Here is a 21,984-nt window from a genome sequence, read left to right on the forward strand (position 1 = left end):
GGGAGAAAAAGGGGTAAAAAAAAAAAAATTAAAAAATGATGTTAATGTGTCTAAATACCATATAAGGTACTGCGCTAGAACTATTCCCCCCCACATAGGAGCCTATACTAATCGTAATCTTGTGGGAAAATACAAATAATTATTGTCATCAACTATACCAATCAAAAGACCCCATCTTAGTGATAAAAATGCTATGTTTAGATACATGGAGAATGTTCCACAGGTCAAAACACTAAAAAAGAGAAGGGGGGGTATATTTACTTAAGGGCCTCAAAACCATTTTTTTTGTCAATAAAACAGAAAATAATTGACGTATTTAGGCATTTAGAGACACTACCCAAGCATGAGCACATTGTACAACAGCTTTCTAAGTGGTTTCGTGTTACGTTTTTCCTTGGTCTCCCCTACATCATTGTAATGTGCATCGCATTGTATTCATAATTGCTTTGCCGCTTGTGTGTGTATTCAATCTTTTGTATTGTGGCCTTAACATTCCTTGAATATCATCTACACCGATAATAACAGAACAAACTGCTAGTTCAAGGACATGTCTGGTATGATTCATAAACCCCAAACAAGCAAAGTACACTTTTCTACAATGTGATAATACTTCATATACTTCTACAAAGCCAGACATCTAAAATGTCAAACGCAGCAAAGCTAACACAGATGCAATAGCTGGCATATTCAGATAGAACATTATTGATATATATTCTGTGTTCGTCAAGATTCCCATCACACTCTGCTCACCCATTTGTCCCTTTAGCGCATAACAAAACAATAGTGGAAGGCGATTCATCAATTCTTTAAGCGATGACTCAAAACAGAATCGACAAACACCTTGGATTTACAGAAGTTACTGTTACATTTTCAGAGCCTCTTTCATAAATAGGTAGTTATTTCAGGGGAAGCAACCAGGTAAATGATCTAATATGGAGGAGGGATAACAGAATGTGATGTTGAAAAAGTCTTCTCCAAAGGTATAAAGGGGATTTGCAGGTCATAAACATTTATTTTCTTTTGTTGTATTTCTGTAGAGGGAAGATAGAGATGAAGCTGCAAGGATAGTATTAAACAGGCCTTTGTTGAATTGAGTGTCTGCGATAAGAGCCTCCTCTTCGCTATCAAAGTTCCCCATCAGCTGGATTGAATTTCCTGCATATTGCATGTGGACTCTCTTTTTTCTTTCTCCCCCTCCCTTCCTTGCTCTCTCTCTCTGTCCCTAACAAAAGTACAAAGAATATATTCTACGAGGTCAGAATGACGTGGCATTCCAAGTCTTACAGAAACCATTTTTTCTATGCAAAGCTTAGTACGTGGTTCAACATTGGTAGCATATCTCCCAAATAAAATCACATTTTATTAGTCACATGTACCGAATACAACGGCTGTAGACCTTACAGTGAAATGCTTACTTACGAACCCCTAACCAACAGTGCAGTTTCAAAAATACAGATAAGAATAAGAGATAAAACTAACAAGTAATTCAAGAGCAGAAGTAAAAATAAAAAATAAAAATATATACAGGGGGTGCCAGTACAGAGTCAATGTCTTGGGGCACCGGTTAGTTGAGGTAGTATGTACATGTAGGTAGAGTGACTATGCATAGATGACCAGTGATGTACTGGGCCGTTCGCACTACTCTCTGTAGTGCCTTGCGGTTGGAGGCTGAGCAGTTGTAAAACCAGGCAGTGACGCAACCAGTCAGGATGCTGTCGATGGTGCAGCTGTAGAACCTTTTAAGGATCGGAGGACCCATGCTAAATCTTTTCAGTCTCCTGAGGGGGACTGTCCTGGTGTGCTTGGACCATGTTAGTTTGTTGGTGATGTGGACACCAAGGAACTTGAAGCTCTCAACCTGCTCCACTGCAGCCCTGTTGATGAGAATGTGCTTGGTCCTGTTTTACCTGTAGTCCACAATCATCTCCTTAGTCTTGATCACATTGAGGGAGATGTTGTTGTCCTGGCACCACACGGCCAGGTCTCTGACCTCCTCCCTATAGGCTGTCTCGTTGTTGTCGGTGTTCAGGCCTACCACTGTTGTGTCATCGGAAAATGTAATGATGGTGTAGAAGTCGTGCCTGGCCGTGCAGTCATGAGTGAACAGGGAGTACAGGAGGGGCTGAGCACGCACCTCTGAGGGGCCCCTGTGTTGAGAATCAGCATGGCGGATGTGTTGTTACCTACCCTTACCATCTGGGGGCGGCCAGTCAGGAAGTCCAGGATCCAGTTGCAGAGGGAGGTGTTTAGTCCCAGTGTCCTTAGCTTATTGATGAGCTTTGAGGGCACTATGGTGTTGAACGCTGAGCTGTAGTAAATGCATAGTATTCTCACATCCTGTAGGTGTTCCTTTTGTCCAGGTGCAAAAGGGCAGTGTGGAGTGCAATAGAGACTGCGTCATCTGTGGATCTGTTGGGGCGGTATGCAAATTGGAGTGGGTATAGGCTTTCTGGGATGATGGTGTTGATGTGAGCCATGACCAGCCTTTCAAAGCACTTCATGGCTACAGACATGAGTGCTACAGGTCGGTAGTCATTTAGGCAGGTTACCTTAGTGTTCTTGGGCACAGGCACTATGGTGGACTGCTTAAAACATGTTGGTATTGCAGACTCGGACAGGGAGAGGTTGAAAATATCAGTGAAGACACATGCTAGTTGGTCAGCGTAGGCTCGCAGTACACGTCCTGGTAATCCGTCTGGCCCTGCGGCCTTGTGAATGTTGATCCGTCTAAAGGTCTTACTCACATCGGCTGCGGAGAGCGTGATCACACAGTCTTCTGGTACAGCTGATGCTCTCATGCATGTTTCAGTGTTATTTGCCTCGAAGCGAGCATAGAAGTAGTTTAGCATGTCTGGTAGGCTCGTGTCATTGGGCAGCTCTCGTATTTGTGTGTGTGTGTGTGTCTGTGTGAAGGTTGGCGGAATTTGCAGGTGTGTACACAAACTAGACATACGACATGGAAAAAGTTATGGCAACAGTAAATGATATGGAGTATATGTACAATCCAATAAACAACTGACCAGCATGAGAGTATGGAGGAAGTGGATACTGAGGTTAGAGGAAATAGTGAGAAAATGGTGAGATTATGAGGAAAGATGGACAGATAATAGAGAGAGGGCGCAGTAGAGTGAGAGATCCATGCAATATCCTAGAAGCCTAGCAACATTTCATTACAGGACCCCTAGCTCACTCACAGCTGTATCGGAGCAGATCTCCATATCTCCCCTCATATCGCTGTTTGTCTTGGGGATGGAGATGCCAGGGAGAGATTCAGCGATGGAGTCGCCCTTCCTCACACTCCTGTATAGGAAACATGATTTTATTAATTTTCTGTCTGTCTGCTTAACCGATTTCATATGAACTGTGCAGGTGGAAAGAGATCCCGGCTGATAAATTCCATTGTTCTCATTCAATATGGCCTTCATATACACTGAACAAAAATATAAACGCAACAGGTAAAATGTTGGTCCCAAGTTTCATGAGCTGAAATAAAAAATCCCAGAAATGCACATGTGCAGAAAAAGCTTATTTCTATCCAATTTTGTGCACAAATTTGTTTGCATCCCTGTTAGTGAGCATTTCTCCTTTACAAAGCTAATTCATCCACCTGACAGGTGTGGCATATCAAGAAGCTGATTAAACAGCATGAGCATTACACAGGTGTTGGGGACAATAAAAGGCCACTAACATTCCACAGATGTCTCAAGTTTTGAGGGAGCATGCAATTGGCGTGTTGATTGCAGGAATGTCCACCAGAGCTGTTGCCAGAGAATTGAATGTTCATTTCTCTACCATAAGCCGCCTCCAACGTCATTTTAGAGAAACAAATTCTGATTGGCTGGGCCTGGGCCAGTGGGTGGGCCTATATCCCCCTACCGTAGGATCTGAAATAACCTCTTTTTAACGGCTCTTCCCGACTCCAGTCTCATCGAGTGATAAATGTTTGTAACTACTCTTGATAAAATCTGTCAGCTGAGATTTTAGGTATTATATACATTTATGGGAGGAGTGGTAATTCTACACTCTTCCAGCCAAGATAGCTCAGGGCTGATCGTGTCTCTAGATTCCAGGCTAGGAAGTGCTTATGTTCACTCAAGTAGAACCATAACTCAAAGAGGCAGCTGGTGTTGCTGTTGTTTAGCTGTGTGTGTTTTTGCCTCTACATGCATGCATAATGTAGCAAGACTTGTATTTTACAGCCACATGAACACTTGGAGAAATGTTAAAAGGACAATCCGCAATCATTTCAGCATCACAGGAGACAATATCTAATGAGTGTTCTTTTTCCTGATCAATTCACTGTAATTTTTGGGAGGTTTTTACCCATGTCTAATTATGCAAACGTACTTGAAATATATTTGCGAAAGTTACTACGGTAATACAAACCTGGCAAGAAGCTCTTTCATGAACTGGTCTTTCCCAATGTAGGTTGTAGAACACTGGATCTGACTGGCTATTTGTCCCATATGAATATTGCAATGATCCATGATTGAGCTCAGCTTGTTCTCAGACAGCGTCAGCTCTGGACTCTTTTCGAACTGGTTGTCGTTTTTCTTCTTGTCCTTCTTTTTGTCCGATTTCATCTGTTTGCCTCCTAGCACAGATCCAATCTTCAGCTCTTTTTTCTCAGCTTTCACTTTCGGGGAGGTGGCGTCTGATTTCTTTCCATTCAAGGCTGGCAGCTTGCTTTTACGCAGGCCGAACCAGTTGGCCAAAGATGGGCCGGTCTTCTGCTTGGTTTCCGATGCTATTACCTTCTCTTGACCCTGACCTTTCTGGATATTCTCCTCAATCCCCATCATGACCTTCTCCTCGATGGTGCAGACTGTGGGGCTCACTGGTTGCTCTCCCTTATCGACCGCCCCTTGGGAACAGCCTGCCTGGACTTTGACGCTCTTCGCGAGGTCTAGTTTGCCGAGGCTGAGCACTTTCCCAGCCTTTGTTGTAGCCTCCGGGCTATAGACAGGAGAGGCCGGCGACTCAAACTGAGGATGAGATGCGACCTTCTTGGGATTTCGGGAGTTCTTCAAGCCGATCCGGTCGGCGAGGGGCAAGCTACGCACTTCTTTCTGATGTGGAGCCATGACGCTCTCCTCCTTTGCAGTGCTCTGTGTCCCTTCACCAGTGGAGCTCGATATGGAGGCTCTCTCCGGAAGACCCTGGTGGCTGTTAGAGCCTGTCATACCTCCGTAGTGGCTCAGCCTGTGGCTGGGGCAACGGACCGGACTTTCCCCAGATCCGCTACTGGGTTTAATCTGTATGCCCTCAACAAATGAGCTCTGCCTTGTTAACGAGTTCCCCCTCTCTCCAGAGTTGGTGATGATCTGCGTTCGAATCTTCACATGTCCGTCCAACACGCTGATGTTGGGTTTTTCCATGTAGTGGGTGCTGAAACTCTGGCTGCGAGCTTTCGCCCCGTTCATCCCCAGGACAGGCTTCAGGTGAGGTTTGGTCGTGACAGATATGGACCTCTTGAACAGTCTACGGTCACATTCCGACTTGTCACCAACCCCCTGCTCTGCCAACTCAGAGGTGTGTCCCTCCTCTTCCAGAATTATGCACTGGACCTCACCCTTAGTCTCCGTGATGGAATTCATGGCTAATGAATCAACATACACTGCCTGAAAACTGTCACATGCGAAACCATTTGAAGTCACTGTCTCTTTGGAGAACAAGTTGATGTGTTCCTTCTCTTGCTTTCCTGGTATTGTGGTGGAGCCTTTCTGCAGTGAGGGGGGTGATTTTACAAACGCTTTGAAGCCCATAGGAATGCGTGTCTTTAACGCTTTTTCAGTGGAATTTTGAGGGCTATTTCCAGAGACGGGTAGATTTGCCTCGGGAGGTTGACTCATACTACTGTGAGGTTCTGTTGGACACTGAGGGTGGCCCTGCAGAGTTACAGGAAAACTACTAGAGGTCTTATGCAACATAGGATGCCTATTGTCATTGGTACCTTTCTGACTTGTAAATGTGCTTTGAAGCGAAGAGCCACTTTGAGAGTTGTATAAGGGAGGAGGGACATTCTTTGAGCTTTTAGGTGCATTTTCATGCACATGCCCTGAGGCTGAGGAGGGGAGGTAGAGTTTTGTGGGGACCCATTTCGAAGTGCCTTTAGAGGGGGTCTTATTTGAAGCAGGGTGCTGCTGGCTCGATTTGTCCAACAGTTTCTGAGGTGCGATTGCGGTACCGTAGCCTGCGTCGAGGTCTATGGTATCTTGACCCTTGTAGGGTGGTGGTGATGTTAATGAATGTTGCATATTTGGTACAGGCGGGGGGTGGTAACTCGGGGGTGGCCCCTCACAGTTGTAGGCATGGATGGTTGAGCCCCTGGTTTAAGTGCTTGAGGTGACCCATCATAGTTTGGTCTTATAAGTAAGGAGGTGGTGCGGCCAGGGGGCGGGGGAGGAGACGGGGACCTGAGTTCGGTTTTGCTGCTGGCTTCACAGTGTCTGTCTCTGGTAGGCTGTTCCCTGTAGTCCACGTGGTCCAAATGCCTTCTTGGGAGGTGTGGGGTGCCGGTTGGAACACTAGATGAGGAGCCCTTTGTCCAGTCATTCCTGGCAAGAAGCTTGTTGTTCACTGCCTTGGGGCTTGTAGTGCAGCCTGGAGCTTTGATGAACCTGGACATCTTGACCGGAGGAGAAGAAGGGGACTTTGACTCCTGAGCTGTGAATCCGGAGGTTGGTCCACTGTTGCTTGTTTCTGTGGTGGAGCCCTTAGAAACCTTCAGTGGAGATCCTTTCCCCCGGCTGCTGGGGATCTTTGAACTGATGGCCTTGGGGCTGGTGGAAGCATTGTTCATGGGAGGGACAGAGTGGCCTTTGTTGGATCGATTGGAAGGCGGCTTTATCAATTTCCTCAGTGGCGTTACGTACGCTTGCAGCCTCTCTGGGCTTCCCTCCCTGCTATTGCAGCCTTTGCTGCCTACCTTATGATGAATGGGCCTATCATGAGGCAACAGTGCTGCATACTCAGCAACCCCATTCTCCTTCCTCCCAGGAATCTCTTTCCGAGCCCCAGCACCAACAGAGGACTGCTGAGCACTGAGTTCAATGGGCTGTCCGTCAGCATCGAATATGGCCATGATACTCTCCTCAGACTGCGTTTTAGCCCCTTTGTTTTCCTTGATTGGGCTGAAGGGCCTGGGCCTTCCATCAGCAGACTGAGTTCGGCCAGGTTCCCTCCTCAACCACTGTACGGGAAGCAGCTTGTCAGCATCTCTTGAGAGCCTCTTGATGTCCTTCTGCAGTTGCTCAGCTGTCCGGCTAACAGGCAGCCGGTGGTCACTGACCTCAGAGTGTAGATCCTCAGGGTCGGTGTCTGAGAGGTGGAGGGGGAATTCAGCCTCTGTGGGGCTGATGTCAAAGTGCAACAGGGAGGGGTTTAGAACAGCCGAGGTCCGCCCCCCGGAGAGGAAACTGTTGATGAAGCTTTTGAGTTTTTCTGGCCGCTCCTTGGAATTATAGCTGGGTGGGTGCTTCGTACCCATGCTGCAGTTACTATCCCCTACTATGCCACTGTCCTTCAACCCATCCCAGCTACACACACTGTCCGAGACGCTGTGCGACAGCTTTCTGAAGTACATCCAGCCTCCGTCCTTACTGGGGACGCGGTCTCGTCTGCAGTACGCCGAATGTAGCGACTCATCGTCCGCATCATCAGAGTCGTACACAAAGCTTTTGCCCCCCACCCCTGAGACAGTGGTCCTTCCCACATAAGTGGCCTTGGAGATTCCCTTGCTCCCACTCTTAATCCCCAGAGAGTAGATACCCTCATTAGAGTTCATGCAGTCCTTGTCGCCTGACTTGGAGACCCAGGAGGATGAGGAGCTTTTTGGTTTTCTCCTCTGGAGCTTCCGCAGGCCTTCTAGGATGTGGCTCTCTTTCCTCCTCGTGGGGAGCTGCTCCTCCAGGGGGGCGCAGATGTTCCCGGGGGCCGAGGAACCCAGGCTTAGCCTCTTCTCCCACGTCAGAGAGGACTGCAGGAGGAATACAGAAAGACAGAAGTTATTACAGAACTCAGAGAGGTCAGTGGGAGATTGACAGACAGATACGTCATTCGAGAATTCAGCTAAATTGAGCTGTGCAACAGCAATCCGAGCATGAATATAAGGGTGTTCAAGCACCTTTAGTTCTTCTCAGAGGATTTGTGACCATGGCCCACTCTCATTCTCTACAACAGAGTTGGTTGTTGAGTCATATGATTACTTTGTTAAGCTGTTATTCAGTCTGCAATTTGTTTTACTCCCTTTCAAAGGGTCTAATGGAGAAACTAAGCACTTTGGGTTATGGCTCAAGCTAATTATTTAATGCTTTGATAAAAAACACTAAAACTATGAAATAACACATATCCTGTAGTAAACAAAAAAGTGATAACCAAAATATATTTTATATTTGAGAGTCTTCAAAGCATCCACCCTTTTCCACGATGACAGCTTTGCACACTCTTGGCATTCTCTCAACCAACTTCATGAGGTAGTCACCTGGAATGCATTTCAATTAACAGGTGTGTCTTCTTAAAAGTTAATTTGTGGAATTTCTATCTGTCACGGATTCCCCCGGAACTGTCATTACGCACACCTGGCCCCTATTCCCAGTTATTAGTAATTGTATAAGTGTGCCCTTGGTTTACCAGTGTCCTGTCGATTATTGTTACAATGTACGTTGGTGAGTGTGAGAACCTGTGCTGTGTGTTTTGGCTTTCGTGCCATTGTGGATTGCGCAGATGATTACGGGTCTCGTCCCATGTGTTAATCATTGCGTGTGTGTTATTTATTTGAGGTACTCCTCGCTCTTTGGTTTGAGTTTCAACCCTGTGTTTTTGTTACGTGTTTGTTTGGTCTTCGTCCCAGTGCCTTTACACGGCACGCTGTAGTGTGTGTGGAATAAAAACAGTCAGTATGGAACATTTTAAGAATTTTGAACGTTTCTTCAAGTGCAGTCGCAAAAGCCACCAAGCGCTACGATGAAACTGGCTCTTATGAGGACCGCCACAGGAATGGAAGATACAAAGTTACCTCTGCTGCAGAGGATAAGTTCATTAGAGTTACCAGCCTCAGAAATGCTTCACAAATAAATGCTTCACAGAGTTCAAGTAACAGACACATCTCAACATCGACTGTTCAGAGGAGACTGTATGAATCAGGCCTTCATGTTCGAATTGCTGCAAAGAAAACACTGCTAAAGGACACAAATAAGAAGAGAAGACTTGCTTGGGCCAAGAAACACGAGCAATGGACATTAGACCAGTGGAAATCTGTCCTTTGGTCTGGAGTCCAAATTGGAGATTTTAGGTTCCAACCGCCGTGTCTTTGTGAGACGCTGTGTGGATGAAGGGATGATCTCCGCATTTGTATTTCCCACCATAAAGTAAGGATGAGGAGGTGTTATAGTGTGGGGGTGTTTTGCTGGTGATACTGTCAGTGATTTATTTAGAATTCAAAGCCCACGTAACAAGCATGGCTACCACAGCATTCTGCAGCGATACACCATCCCATCTGGTTTGGGCTAAGTGGGACTGTCATTTGTTTTTCAACAGGACAATGACCCAACAGACCTCCAGGCTGTGTAAGGGTTATTTTACCAAAAAGTAGAGTAATGTAGTGCTGCATCAGATGACCTAGCCTCCACAATCCCCTGACCTCAACCAAATTGAGATGGATTGGGATGAGTCGGACTGCAGAGTGAAGGAAAAGCAGCCAATAAGTGCTCAGCATATGTGGGAACTCCTTCAAGACTATTGAAATGACATTCCAGGTGAAGCTGGTTGAGAGAATGCCAAGAGTGTGCAAAGCTATTAAAGCATTAGACCTCTAAACTGGTTCTCTAGTAAATTGGTAGGAATGTCTCATCCTATGTTCAAGAATGGCCTTTTCCCCTTATTCAGATTACACCTGCTCACTTTCGGTTGTTTGAAAAGGAAAATCTCCAAAATATCGTTATTTTTTTTAAACAAGCCTTAGAAAGTTTGTTGCAATTTCAATTTAATCTACCTGAAAAGACAGATATTGTGGTTAAACTCAAACATACTAATTGATAAAAAAAAACATATTTTTCGACGAGATATATAAATAAATAAAAAGGTATACTTTTTGTGAATATCATAAATAGGACTGGTGGAGTTATGTCACACATGCAGCCAACACAGACATATGGAAATGTCTGCTCTACCCAAAATTACAACCAACTAATTAGAGCATTACCACAAAAATGGAAGAGGCCAGTAGAAGGGGAAAAAAGTAAGGAACTTGTATGTCGGCCCTGTATTAAAGAACATAAATGGTTAAATAAAAACATATACCAATTTAATTTAAGGACCAAAAAACTGACAGCTGTGCCATATAAATTGAAAAATAGTTGGTAAGAGATTTTCGATGTACCCATTCCATGGCACATGGTTTATGAATTGATAAGCAAAACAACGCCGGATTCAAAACTTTCAATTTTTCAATTTAAATTACGACACAAAATTCTTGCAACCAATAGAATGTTATATATATGGGTGATACAATCTTCCCAGCTCTGCAGATTTTGCTGTGAGGAGGCAGTCATTAGATAATTTATTTTGGTATTATCCATGTGTAGCTCGTTTTTGGTCACAGGTCCATGAGTGGCTGAAGAATTGCAACATTTGCCTAGATCTAACACTACAGATAGCAATACTGGGTGATTTGAAAAGCCATAGTCAATCAATCAATAATATAATAATTATCTTAGCAAAAATGTTTATTTTTAATTTACAATCTGTAGAAGCTATGAGAATAGGAAGGTACTTTTGTCAAGCATCACAGCACAGTTGAAAAATGTATGGCAAATAGAAATCCAAAATGGATGATGTTGAGAGATAGATGGGATGGGTTGAATGGAGCTGAAGGGTGGGACTAATAACGAGATAACCAATGTAAAACATACGGGGTCTATAAAATGTATATAGGTTCGGAAATGTTGTGAAATAGCACTGTTAAATCAAACTGGATGGACATCAGAAATAGAGGAAGGACTAAAAACAAACAAAATATAACCATTGTAAAATAGATTGTGTCTGTAAAATGTGTATAAGATGTATATACTAAAGGTAGAAGCCTAAGTCTGGTCATCGTACCATTTTCCCACAGGAGCGTCCATCGTTCCAGGTATAAGAGCCACTGGAGTATTCACTGCAGGCGCTAGACAGGGACAGCTCACTGCTGCTACAGCTGCTGCGTGGGTAGACTGGCGCTTGCACCGTCAGACTCAGCTGGCTCAGACACTTGGCCACAGGAAGTCCCGCCTTTCCGTTCAGTTGGACATCCTACAGGACGGATTCCAAAGACACCATTAGTCATGATTTAGTGCCACATACATTCATGAGTTGGGATAATGGGGATTAAGGTAGAGAAGGTAAAGGCAATTATGATAGATGCAGGAAAACGCTACAAAAACACTGATTAACAAGCCTTATTTCAGCTTTTCAGTCTAGAAATTATAGAGTTGGGTCTCTAGACCCATGCAGCGTGTTATATTGGTTTTTAACTGAAAGGCTTTCCCCATCACCCTCCAGTGTTTGTGTCTTGAGTGGCTTCAAATCTAGTCTGGGACACAGACACATGGCTGATGCCAGGGGAGGAGCATGGTTTGGGTTATGAGCTAGGGGTGACAGCTGATGGGCTCCAATGAAAGCTAATTACCCAGGGAGATAAGGGAACAGCTGGAGGACAGGTGGCAGGGGTGAACGGGGGTGAGCGGGTTGGCGAGTGTCACAGAGAGCTTCACAGGGTCATATGAGATGGTAATTATGTCAGAAGGTAAGAATATGGCTGGGAATCTATGACTATGCAATATTGAATCACTGGTGCATTTTACAAGGCCATCCAAACACACATCGCTTTTTTCTTTGTACATTAATGCAAAAAAAACTCTATTTTGCATACCTGTTGACTGTTTTAAGTTAGACTACCAGTGGCTGATATTTTATGTGTGAGACTTTCTGGGTTTTTTTTCTTGTAAAGTGTTACGATAGCTACTGCTTCAAACTCTATAATTAGCCAGTGAGATGCAAATGATCCATCATACTTTCAGAAGCAATCTCCCCGACAGATGTTTTCTGCATCAGTCCTATTCCACAATTCTGTCCAAACAAATGTCGATTCAGAATTCTAATCAACTGTTCAGTCAGAGAGATAATAGGAAGCAAACTAATTGGCCCAGGAAAACTGTATGTCACATTTTCGCGGCTTCTTTCCCCAAACTCATTATCTTGTCGCAAACACATAAATACATTATCAGATTTCAACATTATTACACTATCAATTTTTCACTTAATTTTTTGCCACATTTCTATACTATATATGAAGGTTTATCAGGTTGGGTCCTAACGGAGTAAAAGTACACAAGACCAGAGTGAATTCATTTTAAGACCTTAATACATAATGTATAACATGACTAATCTACTACACTATCCCGCAGACTCATTTTTACTGAAGACGAGCCTCAATCGATGGTCGTCTGGTAATATGACAAGGATTTATACCTTTACGAATGTGATACTGCCAACTCGGCATGCCGAGAACAGCGGATCAAACCCCCATAATAGTTAGATCTGGTATTTTAATCCTCCCTAATGATTTCTCTGGGCTGTACGTCAGTTCTGATGCCTGGACAATACATATGGGTGAGGCTCGCGGGAAAAGAACATGCCATTGGTTTGTTTTCCATCAATCTTACATGAGGTGGAGAGTCAGTGTTCCTGGATAGCAGGAAGCTTTTGCTCCTCTCCGGCTCCAGGAGGAGATCAGAGGCAGACAAATCCATGATCCGAGAGTGGAGTTTCTGAAAGGACAAGAAAGCACAAGGTCTTACTGAATGTCTCTACTACATACAGAAATATATCAACTACATAGAGAAGGCATTTAACACATTCAACTGAACAGAATAATGTGACAATCAAATAACTATATTATATTGCATGCTATTTTGCATTTCTCATTGGTGTTCTGTATCAATCAAATCTTTCCAGTAGTAGATTAATGAATATACAATAGAAAGTCTGCCATCAAATATGAATCATTTTCATTCAAATCTCACAACGAAAACCCTCCCAAAAAATCACATTTGAGCAGGTCTCAAAAAGGCTTTGGTTCAGCCGCACTTTCCCAGGGCTTGAAAGTAAACCTCTTTCTCCCCCCACTGAGATCTATGCAGGGCACTCTTCAATTGTATTGGAATCAATGCCATTAATGTCATCTGTTAAGAATAATTCATGTGAATGGGAAATAATTGCATTGGGGAGCGAGGGATTCCTTCGATTTTTGTATTCATATTCAAACACTATTTTGTGATCCATTATTTTCTTTGGTTTCCGTTCACAGGGGAAGGATACAAAACCAACTACATTTTCACATATTAATCCTCCAACCTAATTACTGCCCGGTTCCCTGTGCTCGGATCTACTTAACGGCAAACGCGCTGCAACAAAAACACTCCATTTATGCCACATTCCCCTCGAAAGGCAACTTTAATACTCGTCGAGGGAGGATATTTTCTGCTGCGCTCATATCTATTTGAATTTCTCCATCTCGATAATGAAATACAATTGCCAGATTCATGTACACTGCACTAACTTTCCTTCCCGTGCTGTGTACGCCCACTCTGTGTACGCCCACTCTAGATGAACATGACCGCCAGAAGACTTTCACGCTGCCGGCGTGGAACTTTTAGTGTACAGTATATTAGCTTAAATCCATCTATAGTCTTTAACATAAATAAAGTATATCTGAATAAAAAAGACAGGGAGAGAGTATACAATATGACAGGCCTAACCTAATATGGGTTTACTCCATTTCTTAGTACAACCATAGAAATGCAATTTCTACCTCACATCATCTCTGTTCTACATTTCAGACTACCCAGAAGTCTCCTTGAGTATAAAGCTACTCCTCTACTAAATCACAGAGGACACATGTTTATTAAACAATAGTTTCACACCTCGTAAACTCCCTGCGACACAGCTGTGTCATTCAGGAAGCCCTGATCTCAAACTCCTTGCCCAAGGCCAAACCATAGTATCACAATATCCATTATTTCATACAAACATCCATGTTACCACCTGTTTAAGTGTGAGGTTCCGATGCGAGATTTTGACATTCTAGAGTTTGTATGTGCTGTCTACCGTTACACTGAGTATCAGGGACAGAGCTACAGTAAGGAGGTGACCTTCCGAAAATAGCCTTTGGAATGAAGACACCGGCTCACTACTGATCTAACAAAGAAACAGAGAGACAGACAATAAGTCGAAAAGCTTGCAATAAAATCAGTCTCAGTGCTAGTGATCAACACACCGGCCGAGCCCTGGGGTCCCGGAGGCTTTGAGCTATAACAAGCCTTCCTGCAAACGCAGTGTGAAAGCCATAGAGATAGATACACTATTGCATTGTATTTATATCTATGGTGGAAACCATATTCCTGGAAGCCATATTCATTTTACTTGGGGTGACAGCCCCTTGTAACCAGTTTTCTTTTTAATCTCCAAGAAAAAATGTCTTCATGATGAGAGGGATAACAATCCTAGTCCTTGGTTTCATAAACCCAGCCCTGGGCATTGACAATGGCCACTTTAACATTGTGTTCAAAACATCCATGGACTACTGTCAGAGGATCAATAGTCACAATCTCACTGAAAGCAACTAACCAAAACCACCGGAAAGATACCTATACTGCCCTACCAAGCAAAAAGGCAGTAACTGCTCATAGCGTGGAACTGAGAAAAATTGCTTTTATCTACCTTGGTTTCACAGTAACTTTATACAGTTACTGCTAACATCACCCCCATTTTCTCCAAAACCCAACAGAGGCAGAATACTTGTCCACATGTATTTAATGTAGCAAAAATGCCATTAACTCATTTTCGACCAAATGAGCTGTTACTGCCTTTTTGCTTGGTAGGGCAGTATAGACCAGGTATCTACAGGTCTACTTCCTTATAAGGCTCAATCTGTTATATAACATTTGTGATGACTGCTGCACTAGTGTAATACACGTCATGCAATGTGAAGTGAGGCTTCAGTAGTAGAACGCCAGCTAATACATGTATCTTCAACATATGCTGTCCCTTAGGCTAAAGAAACACTTCCAAGGACATACGAGCACATTCGTTTTGGTTGACTTGACATCGAGTCTCAACGCATCGCATTCATATCGATCAAGTTGGAAAAGCTGCAAAGGCTTTTGCTTCTGTGTGAGCCACCCTCTGCGAAGCACAGAGACCGGAGAGAAATAGTTCCAAGTTAATTGTAGATGCATTTATCTGTGCAAATTAGAGCAAATTGGAAGTAGTTTAAAGGGAACATGGATGTAAACTGGAGATGTGAATTAAATCACATTTAGATAATCCCTTTATCTCCCGAGAGTGCCAAATTAATCCTCCGTAATCTCGGCCCCATTTAGACTGAGTTTAAGGGGACTCTATCCTGCAGACCATCTAAACGATGAAGGGCTATAATGGCAACATTCCAATGGATGAAATCATATTGATTTCCAATGGGTTTTTGTAAAAGTAATTTTGGTTTTGTATTTTCATGTGCATGTGTTTGTGTGGGTTGGTTCTTCTAACCTTGCGGGGATCTAAAATCCCATTAAGTTCCCCACAAGGATAGTAAAACGAGGAAAGTTCTCCCTCGTGGGTACATTACCCACGTCCCAATGAGGACAAAGGTTATTTTAAGCTTAGGTTTAGAGTCAGGGTTACAATTAGGGTAAGGGTTAAGGGTTAAATAGGATTCTGAATGGAAATACATTTTATGTCCCCATGAGGTTTGAAGAATAAAAACTGTGTTTGTGTGTGACATTTCAATTGAGTTGAAATTTTCTCGACCCATCGTGCAGTGCTGTATATCTGCTGTATATCTGCTGTATATCTGCTGTATATCTGCTGTATATCTGCTGTATATCTGCTGTATATCTGCTGTATATCTGTTTAAATTGTTTAAATTAATATACTCAATTTTTGACAGCATATATTTTATTCTCATAAATGGTGACCATGTAATGCTCTCGTTACATCTCGTCTTGTTCTCTAGTACTGTACAGCATATTGTGTGCTAGCAGGGACCTGGAAGGACATGGCATCAATACTCTTTCACAGCAGATAGGCTAGTTTGACTATTTTCTGGAAATGATGAACCTTGAGGTCATCTCGGTGGAATGCTCCGTAATTTTATAACTTGGCCCAAGTCAATTTGGTCCAGGGTGGTTGTAATCGATGGGGATGTGGAAAAGGATTCGACGCAATGTGCTCTCTTGTTCTCCGTTGTGAGTTAACTTTTGAAATATAGAAATAATGATAGAGCTGTTTCAACTTTATTCAATGGGAATGAAGTACAGCACATAAACGGCATGTTGAGCCTCTAATCAATTTGATTTAATCATTATTTTACACAGTTCATGCACATTTGATGCTGAATTTAGTTAGTTTGTTAGGCATAATCAAATGTTTATATAAAATATATTCTTGTTTATTGCTTACACATTTAGGCAAAGACTTCATATTGAGAATTAAAGGTAAGTGACAGTAATTAAATGAAAAAAGGTTTTAAAACACGTTCTGCTTATTTGTAGTTGAATTTGAATATCATATTCATGTCATGTACATAACTGTGAATTAACGGAGGCAAAATATACCTACTACAGCTTGTTCTAAACCAAGTATTTTCTTGAATACCGCTTAACTTGCCATTATGACCTAAAGTTGACATGTGGATGAGAATTCTTCCCCTGTAGCTGACTCAGTCCAGGTTGTCCTTTACAGTGGACTTAACATGCCAGATGGCGTCTCTCTCACCATAAAGCCGGTAATAGAAATGTAGTCCTCTCTGAAGCCATATCGCTCCTCTCCAGGATATAGGCTGTCCACACAGGGGGATGGGAGTGGCTGAGTGTCAGGAGAAGAGAAGGGGGGCTGATGTTATCGTAGGGGTGCAGGATTACACCTCCTCAGCACAGTCATCAATGATTCAGTCAATAGTGTCACAAGGTCTCCGATGGGGAAGGGTGGGGCGGACAGCTCCCCAATCTCTGTGTCTCTTAGGGCTAACCTCACTGTTCCTGACCGGGTGGAAGTGTGATATAGCCAAGGACGGAGGCGCACTGAGGGAGCTCACCTTCTCTGTTACAACCCATTTCCTTAACTACATTTAATTCTGCACTCACGGCTTGGTCTTCCCTTAGTCAGAGGATACAGGTAACGTATAGCAGGGAATTGGCTAAGCTAAGACAAAACATGGCTCTCGTACTCCACTGAGAAATGAACCAGAATAGGAATACTGTGCAGGCAGTCCAGTTAACAAACCTCCAGCAAAGACAACACTTTGAGGGGAACCATAGTGCAAAAGCCAATCAAAATTCAGAAGGCAAAAATGACTGAATGGTACTGTGTAGCGACTAGGTCCTGCCGGAGAGGCCTGGGAAGTTTCCACGGCAACCAGGACCTACTTTTACGGATAATTGACAACTCAATTACCACTCGCCTGTCACTTTTGATAAGGCTGTATAAGTGGAAGGAGGGAATTATTATTCGCTACTTACACACCTTACTAAGCACCTGGCCGAAATGCAGCAAACAGAGCTTTGCAGCGTGTGAAATGCCACATTACATGAGGCGACAGCAGGCCAAGCATATTCCCAGTATTCCTAATCACAATCTCAATGGAGAGCAGTGATTCGTTATCAGGGAAATTCAAGATGGCCCCAGGGGCCAACAACACATTTAATTACCGACTCCCAGAACAGTAGAAATGAAATGCCAAAGCGGGTGATAAAGAATGGCCAAACACCTGCCACCCTCTGACTGAAAGGAAATATTAATATGTCAAGCTCTACTGTCGCTAATTACTATTTGATGGTAGGTTAAGGTATAAAGGTAATTCATGCAAACCACTAACTTGCCTAGTGAAATAAAAGGTGAAATAAAAAATCAAAATAAATATGAATAAAAACAGAAGGTTACCTGCAGCCATTTTAGAGGGCAAAATATTAGGCTACTTCAAGAGAAATGATCCACAATAACTAGCAGGGGAACTGATTTCAAACCCATGTTTTATATGACTCAATCAATCAATCAATCAATCATATACTCTTTCAGCACTTATATTACTAGTCATCGTTGTCACAGCCACCTTTATAGAGAAACTAATCCCAGGAATAGAAACAAGGTTTACAACCTGAAACATATCGACAAAACCACAACCATGAAAGAATCATGAGCTTTTCAATAAAATGACTGACCGTTTGAGGAAACCATGTAAAAATACAAAAGAGCATCCTATAACGTATGATTTAGCTATCGCTTACACAAGTGTCAATTATTTTCTTGTTGTTTAAAATGCGCTGGCAGACACCGGTTGGACGTAAAGTTGGACATAAATCTTTAAAATCTCTCCGCCTCCTTCACAATAAAATCTCACTTTCTCACCGCTGAAATAAAATGTCTTGCTACAAATCCTCATTCCCGACATACTCCCTTGTGAAAAGCCAGGGTATATGTCCCAAATGGTACCCTATTTTCTACATAGTGCACTTCTTTTGACCGTTCGGGTAAAAAGCAGTGCACTATATAGGGAATAGGATGCCATTTGGGGCAGGGACAGAGGTTCCTGCTACACAAGCAAATAGATTTACTGGTATATTGCTCTCGTCAATGTCTTGTTGATCACGTTGTATACTGAACACAAATGCTCTACTGAACACAAATGCTCTACTGAACAGACGGAATATGCAAACATTTACTCTTGTAGGATATAACCAGAACATACATATTGGTTTATTAAATCAAAATATTATTAAATAGTTACAAATAGATAATAAACAATGACACATTTCACTTTAACCCTGCCCTGGTTTAGTTGGGACAAAAATAGTGCATCCACAGCTTCTCTCAATCTGTTGAGACGATTGGACCCTTCACTGGACAATGTGAACTGTGACTTTCAATTATCCATATGTCCATATCAGTTGCTAACAGAGGGCGACTGACAGAGGGCATACTCTCCCCTGAACTTGAGGTAGATAAAGGATTGTGGTCAGCTCGCTTTGCAATTTTCATTTATAATCCTTTCGAATTTTGTCAACACCTGAACAAGCCGTGATGGTCTATTGATCGAAACATTGCTTAAACGAGATCCATTAAAATGGTTTGTGGACTATTCAACAATACCAGTGTGCTGGAGGCTGATTTTGTCAACATTTTTTTTTTAAAGAAGAAGTTATTCTTCAACTATAACTTTCTTTGTTTCTGTACCTGGATGTGTTGACTTCATAGTATCTGCACTCAGCTCTCCCCTGAGATCCTCTCATCCATCCTTTCTGAGCCACATGTTCTCATTAAGACCAGTAGGCGTCTCATTATTCGTCTGTAGGCCCTCTGTACCCCCATCCCCCTGAGCTCCCTCTCACACCTCACATCTCCCTGCTTTACCCTGTGGCAGTCTGAGAGCCTCCACCCACCACTCTGAGAGGAGGTAAGGTAACGAGAGCTGGACGGCCATAGCTGCAAATCAGATTAAGGAAAATCCATGCGGCCATTTTATAGCAGACATGGTTGTCAATATTTCTCTCTCTGTCTCTCTCTGCAGTGACTGGAGTAAATGATTTCTGAGTTACAGTAAGTGTGCATTCCTACCCACGGCAGACTACATACACACGCGCGCGCACACACACACACATACCCTCCCCTCTCTCTAGCATCTATGTCTGTGTTACGTGCCACAGGGTCTGGTGCGCTAGAGGTAATTTGGTTGAGAGGTTTACCGTCCCCCGAGAGAACCCAGGATGGATGACGCGAGTCTCGGTACTTTCTCAAATGATCTTATCTGAGCCCCGTAGCTCCACGGAGGCTGGATGGTTCATGAGCACATAGTTTTTTAGCAATGATGATATCACAGACCCTGGACTCAGGATCACATCGCCATCACAAAAAGATGGATGATCTAATATCGCTGCTCTTCAGAAGTTTGAAGTGAGAAAATATGCTACTGGAACAGTCGTCCTTACACCCACACTGTTGTCTTCAACAATATTGAATACAATAAACTAATAGCAGTGAAATGCTATTTTAACTCCATCAGTCAGGCACCCCTGAGTAATGGTCAATAGTTGCTCTGTGAGGTTCTATTGTGGTTCTGGGACAATGAGGTGATATAGTGGTTCTGGGGTAATGAAGTTCTATTGTGGTTCTGGGGTAATGAAGTTCTATTGTGGTTCTGGGACAATGAGGTTCTACAGTGGTTCCGGGACAATGAGGTTCTGTAGTAGTTCTGAGACAATGAGGTTCTATAGTGGTTCCTGGACATTGAGGTTCTATAGTGGTTCTGGGACAATGAGGTTCTATAGTGGTTCCGGGACAATGAGGTTCTACAGTGGTTCTGGGACAATGAGTTTCTATTGTGGTTCCGGGACAATGAGGTTCTATAGTGGTTCCGGTACAATGAGGTTCTATAGTGGTTCTGGGACAATGAGGTTCTATAGGGGTTCCGGGACAATGAGGTTCTATAGTGGTTCTGGGACAATGAGGTTCTATAGTGGTTCCTGGACATTGAGGTTCTATAGTGGTTCCGGGACAATGAGGTTCTATAGTGGTTCCGGGACAATGAGGTTCTACAGTGGTTCTGGGACAATGAGTTTCTATAGTGGTTCCGGGACAATGAGGTTCTATAGTGGTTCTGGGACAATGAGGTTCTACAGTGGTTCTGGCACAATTAGGTTCTATAGTGGTTCCGGGACAATGAGGTTCTATAGTGGTTCCGGGATAATGAGGTTCTATAGTGGTTCTGGGACAATGAGGTTCTATAGTGGTTCCGGGACAATGAGGTTTTATAGTGGTTCTGGGACAATGAGGTTTTATAGTGGTTCTGGGACAATGAGGTTCTACAGTAGTTCTGGGACTAGATGAGTGGACAGGTCCCTACCTGCAGGAGCAGGTCTGATGCGGGTCGGACTCGCTGCTGGAAGAGGACACTCATGGTCCGGTTTTGTTGCTCCAGGTCAAACACTCTGGTCCGCAACTTCAGACACTCCTCCCTTAGATCCTGCATGGGGAAGAACAACAGAGAGAGAGTTAAACTGATGGAAAGTGGTGTTGGGGGTAAAACATACGACATTATAAAATCCATGTACACAAACAACAAGTGTGAGGTTAAAATTGGCAAAAAACACACACATTTCTTCACACAGGGTCGTGGGGTTAGACAGGGATGCAGCTTAAGCCCCACCCTCTTCAACATATATATCAACGAATTGGCACGGGCACTAGAAAAGTCTGCAGCACCCGGCCTCCCCCTGCTAGAATCCGAAGTCAAATGTCTGCTGATGATCTGGTGCTTCTGTCACCAACCAAGGAGGGCCTACAGCAGCACCTAGATCTTATGCACAGATTCTGTCAGACCTGGGCCCTGACAGTAAATCTCAGTAAGACCAAAATAATGGTGTTCCAAAAAAGGTCCAGTCACCAGGACCACAAATACAAATTCCATCTAGACACTGTTGCCCTAGAGCACACAAAAAACTATACATACCTTGGCCTAAACATCAGCGCCACAGGTAACTTCCACAAAGCTGTGAACGATCTGAGAGACAAGGCAAGAAGGGCATTCTATGCCATCAAAAGAAACATAAATTTCAACATACCAATTAGGATTTGGCTAAAAATACTTGAATCAGTCATAGAGCCCATTGCCCTTTATGGTTGTGAGGTCTGGGGTCCGCTCACCAACCAAGACTTCACAAAATGGGACAAACACCAAATTGAGACTCTGCACGCAGAATTCTGCAAAAATATCCTCCGTGTACAACGTAAAACACCAAATAATGCATGCAGAGCAGAATTAGGCCGATACCCACTAATTATCAAAATCCAGAAAAGAGCCGTTAAATTCTACAACCACCTAAAAGGAAGCGATTCACAAACCTTCCATAACAAAGCCATCACCTACAGAGAGATGAACCTGGAGAAGAGTCCCCT

General features: G+C 43.3%; 1 protein-coding gene across 1 annotated transcript in view; it reads right to left on the bottom strand.

Annotated features, from left to right (window-relative positions):
- The window catches only part of LOC115133142 (nck-associated protein 5-like), a 175,146-nt gene that overhangs the window by 23,967 nt on the left and 129,195 nt on the right, over positions 1–21,984 (bottom strand). The window contains 6 exon segments of the mRNA XM_029666077.2: positions 3,195–3,300; positions 4,387–6,298; positions 6,301–7,978; positions 11,101–11,289; positions 12,702–12,806; positions 20,933–21,052. Of these exon segments, the coding sequence (XP_029521937.2) occupies positions 3,195–3,300; positions 4,387–6,298; positions 6,301–7,978; positions 11,101–11,289; positions 12,702–12,806; positions 20,933–21,052 (4,110 nt within the window).

Source organism: Oncorhynchus nerka, linkage group LG2 (genome assembly GCF_034236695.1).
Source record: "Oncorhynchus nerka isolate Pitt River linkage group LG2, Oner_Uvic_2.0, whole genome shotgun sequence".
NCBI lineage: Eukaryota > Metazoa > Chordata > Actinopteri > Salmoniformes > Salmonidae > Oncorhynchus > Oncorhynchus nerka.